Source organism: Diaphorina citri, unplaced genomic scaffold, assembly GCF_000475195.1.
Source record: "Diaphorina citri unplaced genomic scaffold, Diaci psyllid genome assembly version 1.1 scaffold1006, whole genome shotgun sequence".
NCBI classification, from domain to species: domain Eukaryota; kingdom Metazoa; phylum Arthropoda; class Insecta; order Hemiptera; family Psyllidae; genus Diaphorina; species Diaphorina citri.
In genome coordinates, this window is record NW_007378437.1 from 78,576 (window position 1) to 91,020 (window position 12,445).

The following is a 12,445-nucleotide window of genomic DNA, read 5'->3' on the forward strand; positions in this document are numbered from 1 at the left end:
ATAATAACAAGAGTAGTTATAACAATGAGGAAAAGTTTTCGCGAAAGTCAAGGAGGCAAGAGGCAATATTCAGTTCGATTCTTGCTATTTAAAATAGCAAATGATATACAGGGCGGTTTCACGCTTTCGGGATTTTTATTTAATTTTTATTTTGAATTTTCGGTCTGCCCATCATGAATTTTTGACCTGTCGATGTCGCTTACAAATAGGTAAAATAAAAGAACATATAGGTAATATTTACATTTACATAAATCTCTAATTTATTTCAAAATATTATCTAAATAACATTCATAACCTCACATTTTCTAAATATTACCTAATTGTCTTAGCAAGCTTAACATGTATCTCTGTTAATAATAAGTCAACCAGCAGTATTCTGTACCAAATACATAAGGCCTTGTTTAGACTGCGGAAGTAAAGGACTTTTCAGTCCCATTTCAGCAGTATAAACCTATAAAGAGGGTATATTCTATTCTATTCTATTCTATCTTATCAACCTTAACTACACTGTAGATTCAATGTTGCCTTCATAACTTCAAGTCTAACAAAGTTGCATCTTGCATCAAAGTTTTCCAAACTTTATTTTTAATTAGTAGTCGTGTTCAATAAAGATTTACTACGATTAGGTAGTTTCAATATTGAAAGGAAGGTAGTTTTGATATCTAAATTTGATATAGCGTTGTGTCCTTCCTTAGATCAATGCAGCTTGTTTACCCCTTTGAACAATGGGACCTCTTGTCCTAAGCTGACAGTCTAAATAAAAATAAATACATACATATACGTACTCCACTAGTCCACTCCAACCGTAGTAACTGTGAAAACACCAGGAGTATTTCGATTACTTAAACATAGCAGTTTATAAATAATAAAACGGGTGCAAATACTCGAAAACGTTTCCTAGGAAGAACAATCTCGAAATTTCCCTACCATCCCATGTGTGTTGTGGGCTCAAACTCAAAGTGCATTCGAAGTAAAACGAAATCCGTGTTTCCTTCAGGGCTTCATGAGTCGGACTGGGATTAATAATTTCAAATTTTCAAAATACCCGTCCTCTTTTGAAAAATGGACATCTAAATGAGAGTCTCTAAAAAATGATTATAACTTATTATACTTAGCAAAATGTGCTTTTGACATTAATTTTCATTTCATTTTAATTTTTTATCCATTATTTAATAAAAATGTGGGCTCGTAAGGAAATCTTAATTATGTAAACAACACTTAGGGTATTAGACGAATATCAGCTTTAAATTTGTAGGTACTTATGAGCCTTTCTAATTCTGGTTTTTCTTTTGTTACTTACCACGGTGAGTTTTCATCTTCTTGTTTTATTCGATGCAAAATATCTTCTGGAATATAATAAAATACGAGTGTACTCGAACCACCAACCTTCAGATCCAAAATCCACGGTGCTAAGCACTGATGCACCATTTAGGTTGGTTGAACCCTGTCAATATTTTTTTCACGGATCTCATATAGACTGATATGGTAGTATTGAAAAGTCGCTTTTAGTTTCCTCTTCCCTATTTAAAGAGGATATAAACCTCAAAGTTATTGGTGGAATATGTTAAACATCCCTCCAGAAGTGTACAGAAATAGAGTAGCTACCCCCATCAATAGATACCTACAATCTACATGCTTAAATTCTTTGATGTGTTTACCTACAAACAATACTATAGGTACCTACTACAAAATAGTACTTTTAAATATCAACCACATCAACAATGCACATTTTGATGGTCTAAAATACTACATCTGTAAAAGTATTGAATAACTTGTACTGTGCCAAATTATTTTCGGTTCTGACTGCTCTGATGTGGTTCACAAGGGAATTCACGGCATGTACCTGCTATATTAATGAATTTTTCATTTATAAATTTAATGAGCACACAGGTAAAATGTGTTTACCTATTGTATACGCGGAACAAAAGGGATGCATAGCCCCGTTGTTTTATACCCGCTCATTTTAATTAGTAAATTATTTCTGAATTTTGTAATAAATTAGTTCGAATGTCCGGTTGTGAAAAAGTAAAGGGATGTAACAAATACTGTAGGTTGATATCTTCGTACTTCGTATCATGTATTAGATGAAAACAACAAGGGATCATCAGTTCTTATCCATTCCGTCAGGACTACAACTCCTCTCGTTAGGGCTGTAACAGTCTAACATTTCAGCTTGGTAAATGCTCAATAACTCCCACATAATACCAAAAGAGAAAAATTTCAGTTATTACTCTCAAATCCAAAGTTTGGTCCGTCCGGTTGTGAAAAAGTAAAGGGATATAACAAATACTGTAGGTTGATATCTTCGTACTTTGTATCATGTATTAGATGAAAACAACAAGGGATCATCAGTTCTTATCCATTCCGTCAGGACTACAACTCCTCTCATTAGTGTAACATTTCAGCTTGGTAAATGCTCAATAACTCCCACATAATACCAAAAGAGAAAAATTTCAGTTATTACTCTCAAATCCAAAGTTTGTACTTTCCATCGAAAATCTGAAGCATTTGAAAATCAGCTCTTTTCTCTATTATTTGATGATGATGGCTCCCCCAATCAGGAATTAACCGAGGCTTATCAATTCGCTTTTGTTGTTTGACAGAAACCTGGCATGTTTTTCAGTCATTTTAACTTCTTCAGATCCTCCTTATTTAAATGCTTGGTTGTCTTTTTCAAAATCTAGATGGATTAGTGTGTTATAAATTGGCCACACCGGACTCATATGGGTTAAGGTCCTTACAATTTCATCTGTGACGACTTTAACTGTGGCAAACAAAATCATCTTCTTCTAGAAATCAATAGATCTAGTTTTTAATGTTCTCATAAGTGATGAGACTGATGAGTGTTTAGACTTAGGGGTAAATTTTAAGCCTATGAACCTGGAAGAGGGCAATTAATAATGTTGCCTTAACATCTTTCAACGAAGCTAACATGTAAACAACGTGTGCTTTGTTTAAATTTAACATTAATTTTAATGTCTTAATGAAGGATCTTCCTTTGTGTCCCTTGAATCGTCCCCTCTATCCTTGCTTGTTTTTCTGGATAAATTGAAAGAGTGTGTGTTGTCAGTGTGTGGGCTCTTTTACAATATGCAAAATACTACGTATTGAAAAAATCTGTGCTCGAAGAACTCCAAACTTTGGAGCTTGTAAATGAAGATAAACAAGGTAAATAGAATAAATTATAAGAAAGGCTAACTAATGTTAAACTTTTGAAAAACAATTTAATAAACTGAAATGTAGAACGAACTCCATATTTATAATCCACCCATACCTTTATACCCCGACTTCTATTGTTTTTGAAAGACAACGTCCTTATACATTGTCTTCTATCGCCTTAATCTCTTCAAATCTCTTCAGGGCCAGCCTAGTTAGCTTGGTTAGTGGCGCGTCTGCCTTGTAAGCCCTAGGCCCCGGGTTCGATTCCCGCCCGGGGCGGATTTTATCCTGATGGGATAATGTTCGTTCTCGGAACGGCTGGCTTTCCTCCTATCGAACTTTTGAAAAACAATTTAATAAACTGAAATGTAGAACGAACTCCATAATATTTTATAATCCACCCATACCTTTATACCCCGACTTCTATTGTTTTTGAAAAACAACGTCCTTATACATTGTCTTCTATCGCCTTAATCTCTTCAAATCTCTTCTGGGCCAGCCTAGTTAGCTTGGTTAGTGGCGCGTCTGCCTTGTAAGCCCTAGGCCGCGGGTTCGATTCCCGCCCGGGGCGGATTTTATCCTGATGGGATAATGTTCGTTCTCGGAATTTACTTACCTAAGCAGGGGAAAAGCCCCACTTTGGCCATATCTTTATTTACTCATACCTTTATACCCCGACTTCTAATATTGTTTTTGAAAGACAACGTCCATCTACATTGTCTTCTATCGCCTTAATCTCTTCAGGGCCAGCCTAGTTAGCTTGGTTGGTGGCGCGTCTGCCTTGTAAGCCCTAGGCTGCGGGTTCGAAAGCCGGGGCGGATTTTATCCTGATGGGATAATGTTCGTTCTCGGAACGGCTGACTTTCCTCCTATCCTGTCTTCCTTCTTTCTTCGATTTCGGGACGATAAGACCCTAGCAGTTACAGTTCCCTCCGTCCAACCTCTTAGAAAAAAAATCTCTTCAGGGTGGATAGAACCACTACTGGACAGAATCGCCAGGAGTAGAACATCCGTAGCAAGTCCAATCATAGATATAATCAGCAGCTTAACGTTGGAAGTTACCTTTTCCGAACCAGGGGAGCTTCCCATGGTCGGAGGTTTCACTTGGGATCTTAAAGTAAGTTCTCCCCCCAGTTGTGTTTTTGTCGGTCCGCCCAAGACGGCTCTTGTTTCACCTCACCGCGTCCTTAGGTCATTCACATTCTGTGCTGTTTAGGTATAATTAGGTACTTCTGCAGAATTTATAATGGTATCTTTACGTCTAACCTACAAAACGAATGGATAAGGCTAACTTCCTTGAGTGAGACTTTCGCATATTTCCCATATAGTACCTATGTACATTGGTAAATTTTCTTTGTGAAATTTTATTCGTATTTATCTTTAGAATCTGTATGTAATTTGTAATATCACGAGTGGAGTGCTTGTTCCATGAGGGTTTGGGTGTGTTGTGAATGAATCTGTGGTCGATTTCTTTATGTATTCTTATGGATGTGTACTGTGTACGTGTACTCGTATAATGATAGATTTATGAATGTACCTACTCTATTTTTCCTGTAAAGAGAAGGGTGGAATTTATAATAATTTCGTGGTTCTGATGACAACTCCCATTGATAAATCCTCAATTTCTAAATCGAGTATTTCAAGCTCCAGAGCCATATTGTAAACCTATATGTTTGTAGGTACATGGGTACATCACTAGATTTATTGACATTTCATAGCATATCTACATTTTGTAAAATGGTTTCCAGCTTACTTGTAACCAAAACTTCTACTTGTAGTCCGGATTTCCCCTGCAGCCTCCAAAAACGGCCCTTTTACACAGCAAAGTTTGTCGTGAATACTCGCAAATTGTCGTCCAATACTTTCAGATGACAAAGTTTTAGGAAATCAGCCAAATTTTCTATAGGAACACTTAATTTATTAATTCAGTAGATTCATAGGGACAAGCTTGACCAAACATTTAAGGCTCTTACATCCAAGCCTCAGAGTGGCTTTTTTAATTGATTCAATAAGTAGTAGGAACTTAATGATCTTGTGTACATAACTTAACGTGTTAGGGCATTGTTGACATTGTTGTTTTTAGGATGGTTACAGCCTTTGCTCCTTTTACACAGCAAATTTTGTCGTGAATACTCGCAAATTGTCCTTCAATACTTTCAGATGACAAAGTTTTAGGAAATCAGCCAAATTTTCTATAGGAACACTTAATTGATTCAGTAGATTCGTAGGGACAAGCTTGACCAAACTTTTAGGGCTCCTACATCCAAGCCTCAGAGTGGCCTTTTTAATTGATTCAATAAGTAGGAACTTAATGATCTTGTGTACATAACTTAACGTGTTAGGGCATTGTTGTTTTTAGGATGGTTACAGCCTTTGCTGGATCGAATTGCTCGGGATAACACCACGGTCGCTTCGCCCCTCATCTCGCAAATCGTAGACCGCACTTTTAGATTGACATTCCACAAAACTAGCAGATTCTCCGTAGGAGGCTTTAATTTTGATTTGCAAGTAAGTTGTGGGTTTCTCGGAATGATTTCCTCAAGGGTTGTGTGTGTTGCTCTTATGGAGTTTGTGTTGACGGTTGTGTCTTCAGATGTGGCTGTGTTCTAAAGCTGTCATTAATTCTTTTGTCAGTGATCAAAAAAATTGTCTTTTCTTGTAAAAAAATAAATAAATAGACTAGATATTCACAATGTGAGTTGTAATGAAATTTAATTTAGTAATAAGGTTGTCTTTTCTTGTAAAAAAATAAATAAATAGACTAGATATTCACAATGTGAGTTGTAATGAAATTTAATTTAGTAATAAGGTCAGAGAAAGTAGCCATTCAACTCGGTCAATTTCGAGTACCTGCCTTCCGAGGAGTAAAATCCTCTTATCTTGCATGTTAACAGTATATGTATTTAAACTTTTAGGATGTAAGCAACTGAATTCTTTCTGCTGGGGTAAGCTATTTAATTTTTCTACTTTACCGTCGCATCGGTCGCTTTCTTTAGGCAAGAAGATGTAGCTTCGAAATTGAAAAACAATCAGATGTGACATTTTGTTTAGGACAGCAGCTTTTGCTTTTTCTAGTCCGTTTTTTAATTCATTCTAGCTCAGTAAAATCTAAATCCTTTGAACAATTTGATAAAAAAGACAACCTATTTTTTCTTTATAGATAACTACTGTAAATCAGAAAAAAAACTTGACGCATTTTCTTTGAAATCAGTGTGTATAAAACGCCTTTGTATAATAATTTTCATTTCTTGTTCATCTTAGGCCTATTGTCCCGATTAAGGCATGTATTGGTTTACTAATCTGTACGTATGCGCATGCTTATTAAGACTAGAATGTTGTCTTGATTAATTTTCCGAATTTGGGACTTCCTTTGGACTAATATGTTTCTTCTTAATTTTCATTCCTGCATAACTTCTAGATGTTCCAGATTTTGCTGTCAGTTTGTGAGTTATATTTTAGCCAACTCTCAAGTTAAAACAACGATTGATAATCTTTTTAAAAGAAAAAACGAAACAGTAAGTTGAAAAATTGTACTTGAGAAATTTGAAAACTGGACATGGGAGCACTTGAGCTTTGCTTAAGTAATAAGGTGATTCTGTTGGTTTTAGGATGGTTAGAACCATTATTGGATAGAATCGGTCGTAATTCCACCCGTGTTGTAGCGCCTTTGATCTTCCTAATTGAAGACGCCACTTTTAGAGCGATTTTCCACGATACTAAATTCTCTGTAGGCGGGTTCAATTGGAAATTGCAAGTAAGTTTGTGTGACATGTGGTGATGCGTTTCCAATTCTGTGTTGTCTCCAAATACTCTAACTTGAGCCATGTTGAATTTTTAATGCATTGTAAACCCATCCATCTGGGGCATGTTCTTTTGCACGAGAATGTCCTTTTTCTGATGTTTGTTAAAATGAATTTTTAATCAGAAATATAAAGAAAACCTGGATACGTTTAGTTGAAGTAGATATCAAAACTGATAATTATATTTTTACAACAAAATCATAATTATTGACATTGAGTACTTTTTGTCACAACACTTAACGCTTTTTATTACTCGCATTTATAAACTCCCTCATTTCAAGAGATTAAGTATTGATAAGAAGTCAGTAATAAATGGGATTTTCATCTGGTGTTTCTAGGGTGGCTGGTACCACTCTTGGATCGTATCGCTCGTGATCCTACTACTGTCGTTTCCCCCGTTATCGCCTCCATTAAGGACGATACATTCAGGATATATTTCCCCCATGGCGGCTATATTCTTATAGGTGGCTTTGATTTGGATTTGAAAGTAAGTCAACCAGGTTAGGAAATGGGTTGAATAAGTTGTCCTAGTGTGGAACTGCATGTTATCGCCTCCATTAAGGACGATACATTCAGGATATATTTCCCCCATGGCGGCTATTTTCTTATAGGTGGCTTTGATTTGGATTTGAAAGTAAGTCAACCAGGTTAGGCAATGGGTTGAATAAGTTGTCCTAGTGTGGAACTGCAAATAATCAGCAGCCTAACGTTGGAAGTTACCTTTACCGAACCAGGGGAGCTTCCCATGGTCGGAGGTTTCACTTGGGATCTTAACGTAAGTTCTCCCCCCCAGTTGTGTTTTTGTCGGTCCGCCCAAGACGGCTCTTGTTTCACCTCACCGCGTCCTTAGGTCATTCACATTCTGTGCTGTTTAGCTTCTGCACCTCTGTGTAAATTTTGCAGGACTTCTCTGTTCAATGTCGATTCGACTGAGGACTTAGTCGATCACTACCCTTTTGTCGTCAAGACAATGCTGAAATTGGCTGTCGAAATCAGCAACATCTCTCCGTTTGGTGATGGTTATTAGTTGTAATATTCTCTCACAGTTTTCCTGCAGCTTCCTTTTACTTGAGGAGAAATCCAGATGCTATTTATGATGTTATTGGGAGGAATCTCCACAGTCCACAGTAATGGACAGAAGAGATTTGGAGCAACAGTGCTTTTGTGATGTACACTTTTGGAATCCTTTCGGTCATAACGCACATATCTAGTAATCATGTCCACACCATTAAATGGTTTCAGCTCACTTCTTTACTTTTAAGGACACTTAATTAACCGCTTCGCTTCACTGGTGATAAATATTATGTTTAAGGGTAATAGAAAGTAAAAAAAATGGGTATTTTGCCGTCCAAACTAAAACTGACGTTTGATGAAACCCTGACAATTGTTTTAGGCTGGCTAGAACCGCTTCTGGATCGGATTAAGAGACTGAAACAAGTCATTGCTAGTCCTCAGATCGATATAATAGATGATAATACGTTAGAAGTCATGTTTCACGAGATTCCATCTCACTGCGGTGGTTTTGATTGGGACATGAATGTAAGTCGGAAGGGATGTGCATGATCCAAAAACTGTTCTAGGTTCAAGATTGTATTTTATGTCTGGGATATTGTCGATATCCTTTCTTTATTCTGCCATCACCATTCGGCTACAGCTAAAGCCGCTACAACAACATAAAACGAAGCAGTTTAAACTAACCCATTTTCGACCTCAGATAAATCACACATTTCTCTCTTAATCCTTGCAACTCGCGAGTAATCTTCCTGTTATTTTCCTGTTACTGATGTTATTACATGTATTATTCTTTAACCCATCAAATATACGACACCTTGTTTAGACTGCTGGGGTAAAGGGACTTTTCAGTCCTATTCGGGCAGGAGCCTTTGCTGGATCGAATTGCTCGGGATAACACCACGGTCGCTTCGCCCCTCATCTCGCAAATGATGCGTTTTTTGAATTCTACGCATAAAAATACGTGGGTATAGATATATAACTCAAAATGTCAAATTTTGGACTTACTGCCCTCTTTTTTAGCAGGGCAGAATGGCCAGTGGTTGTATTGACATCAGAGAAACTAGCCATTCAACTCGGTCAATTTCGAGTACCTTGTACCTGACTTCCGAGGAGTAAAATCCTTTTATCTTGCATGGTAACAGTATATGTATTTAAACTTTTAGGGTGTAAGCAACTGAATTATTTCTGCTGGGGTAAGCTATTTAATTTTTCTACTTTACCGTCGCATCGGTCGCTTTCTTTAGGCAAGAAGATGTAGCTTCGAAATTGGAAAACAATCAGATGTGACATTTTGTTTAGGACAGCTTTTGCTTTTTCTAGTCCGTTGCTTAATTCATTCTAGCTCAATAAAATCTAAATTCTTTGAACAATTTGATAAAAACTACAACCTATTTTTTCTCTATAGATAACTACTGTAAATCAGAAAAAAAACTTGACGCATTTTCTTTGAAATCAGTGCGTATAAAACGCCTTTGTATAATAATTTTCATTTCTTGTTCATCTTGGGTTTATTGTCCCGATTATGGCATGTGTTGGTTTACTAATCTGTACGTATGCGCATGCTTAAGACTAGAATGTTGTTTTGATTAATTTTCCGAATTTGGGGCTTCCTTTGGACTATGTACTTCTGCAGATTTTATAATGGTATCTTTACGTCTAACCTACAAAACGAATGGATAAGGCAAACTTCCTTGAGTGAGACTTTCGCATATTCCCCATATAGTACTTATATACATTGGTAAATTTTCTTTGTGAAATTTTATTCGTATTTATCTTTAGAATCTGTATGTAATTTGTAATATCACGAGTGCATGGAGTGCTAGAAAAACTGATATCGATTTTGTTACTGGTATCAAGAAAAACTGATAAGTATCATACTCACGTCTGATTTCCCCCCTTTCTTTCCGTAATTTGGCAGGCTGGTTAGAACCGTTGTTAGATCGAATTAAAAGACATCCTGATACCGTCCCAACGCCGTCGATTGACGAAATCGACGAAAACACATTGGAGTTTTACATACCTGAGGACGTCCAAGTTGGTGGCTTTTCTTGGAGCTTGGAGGTATTTTTTTCTGGGCTGCGATAGAGTTTTTGGTCCGATTAAGATTACTGGGTCAAAAGAAAAGAAAAAAAAATTGTGGGTTCATAAAGATTGTGTGGAATTCTGCATGATACTCCTCTCCCTCCGTTCAGAAATTTGTCCAAACCGTGTGTTAGTCTCCATGAGTCGCATGAATGTCACTTCGAGTTTGTTTCGTAGATGAAAATAAAATAAAGATTATCTGAAATACCTACCCGTCCTCTTTTGAAAAATGGACATCTAATTGAGAGTCTCTAAAAAAGGATTATAACTTATTACACCTAGCAAAATGTGCTTTTGACATTAATTTTCATTTTATTTTAATTTTTTATCCATTATTTATCTAATAAAAATGTGGGCTCGTAAGGAAATCTTAACTATGTAAACAACATTTAGGGTATTAGACCAATATCAGCTTTAAATTTGTAGGTATAGGATCGGTTTAGATTTTCGCAAAATCCTTTCTTATTGCACACCTAGACCATAAAAGGAATATTCCTACCAAATTTCAGCTTTCTAGGTCTTGTGATTCTTGAGATAGAGCGATCAGTGTGGAACTATGAACTGTGATGGATCTCGTTCTTATAATATAAGATTTGTAATATCACGAGTGGAGTGCTAGAAAAACTGATATCGATTTTGTTACTGGTATCAAGAAAAACTGATAAGTATTATATTCACGTCTGATTTCCCCCCTTTCTTTCCGTAATTTGGCAGGCTGGTTAGAACCGTTGTTAGATCGAATTAAAAGACATCCTGATACCGGAGTGCTAGAAAAACTGATGTCGATTTTGTTACTGGTATGAAGAAAAACTGATATTATACTCACCTCTGATTTCCCCCTTTCTTTCCGTAATTTGGCAGGCTGGTTAGAACCGTTGTTAGATCGAATTAAAAGACATCCTGATACCGTCCCAACGCCGTCGATTTGTCCAAACCGTGTGTTTGTCTCCATGAGTCGCATGAATTCGAGTTTGTTTCGTAGATGAAAATAAAATAAAGATTATCTGAAATACCCACCCGTCCTCTTTTGAAAAATGGACATCTAAATGAGAGTCTCTAAAAAAGGATTATACTTATTATACTTAGCAAAATGTGCTTTGACATTAATTTTTATTTTATTTTAATTTTTTATCCATTATTTAATAAAAATGTGGGCTCGTAAGGAAATCTTAACTATGTAAACAACATTTAGGGTATTAGACCAATATCAGCTTTAAATTTGTAGGTACTTATGAGCCTTTCTAATTCTGGTTTTTCTTTTGTTACTTACCACGGTGAGTTTTCATCTTCTTTAACCTTTAATCGTCTTCTTGTTCTTCTTCCATTATCTCGAATCAGGCTGGTTACAACCACTCCTAGATCGAATCGGTAGAAATCACACCACTGTGGTATGTCCCAATATTCAAATCATTGACGATACCACATTCGAAGTGACTTTCCCTAGTGATCCTGCCGTAGGGGGCTTCGAGTGGGACCTAACCGTAAGTTATCCAGAAATTCCTGTCACAGTTTTACCAAAATTCGGATTCTCTTTTTTTCAGCTCGATTGGAAAGTTTTCTTTTGAAACCGTTTCCTGTTGGGTGTGACTTTTCCCCGCTTGGTTTTCTATCTTGTCCGTGATGTGTTGTTCTAATTTTACGATTGAATACTCTGGGATGTAATGTGTTCAGGAGGGCAGCTTCCTTTGTTTTGGGTGTGACTTTTCTTCGCTTCGTTTTCTATCTTGTCCGTGATGTGTTGTTCTAATTTTACGATTGAATACTCTGGGATGTAATGTGTTCAGGAGGGCAGCTTCCTTTGTAATAAATAGACTAGGTATTCACAATGCGAGTTGTAATGAAATTTAATTTAGTAATAAGGTCATTCTGTTGGTTTTAGGATGGTTAGAACCATTATTGGATAGAATCGGTCGTAATTCCACTCGTGTTGTAGCGCCTTTGATCTTCCTAATTGAAGACGCAACTTTTAGAGCGATTTTCCACGATACTAAATTCTCTGTAGGCGGGTTCAATTGGAAATTGCAAGTAAGTTTGTCTGACATGTGGTGATGCGTTTCCAATTCTGTGTTGTCTCTAAATACTCTAACTTGAGCCATGTTGAATTTTTGATGCATTGTAAACCCATCTATCTGGGGCATGTTCTTTTGCACGAGAATGTCCTTCTTTCTGATGTTTGTTAAAATGAATTTTTAATCAGAAATACATAGAAAACCTGGATACGTTTAGTTGAAGTAGATATCAAAACTGATAAATTATTCTATTTTTGCAACAAAATCATAATTGACATTGAGTACTTTTTATCACAACACTTTACGCTTTTTATTACTCGCATATATAAACTCCCTCATTTCAAGAGATTAAGTATTGATAAGAAGTCAGTAATAAATGGG

General features: G+C 36.4%; 1 protein-coding gene across 4 annotated transcripts in view; it reads left to right on the top strand.

Moving 5' to 3' along the window:
- The window catches only part of LOC103513666 (putative polypeptide N-acetylgalactosaminyltransferase 9), a 59,326-nt gene that overhangs the window by 20,303 nt on the left and 26,578 nt on the right, over positions 1–12,445 (top strand). Inside the window, exon 3 of one of the 4 annotated variants that reach the window (XR_003392723.1) lies at positions 5,519–5,667. The exons of 2 other annotated variants lie outside the window; for them this stretch is intronic. Coding sequence is in view for 1 of the 2 variants with exons in the window: in XM_026826802.1 (XP_026682603.1) it covers positions 11,394–11,414 (21 nt within the window). In the remaining variant the exon portion in view is untranslated. Of the gene's footprint in view, positions 1–5,518; positions 5,668–11,393; positions 11,500–12,445 lie in introns of those variants that run through there. One more of the 4 variants, XM_026826802.1, reaches the window with a different exon arrangement.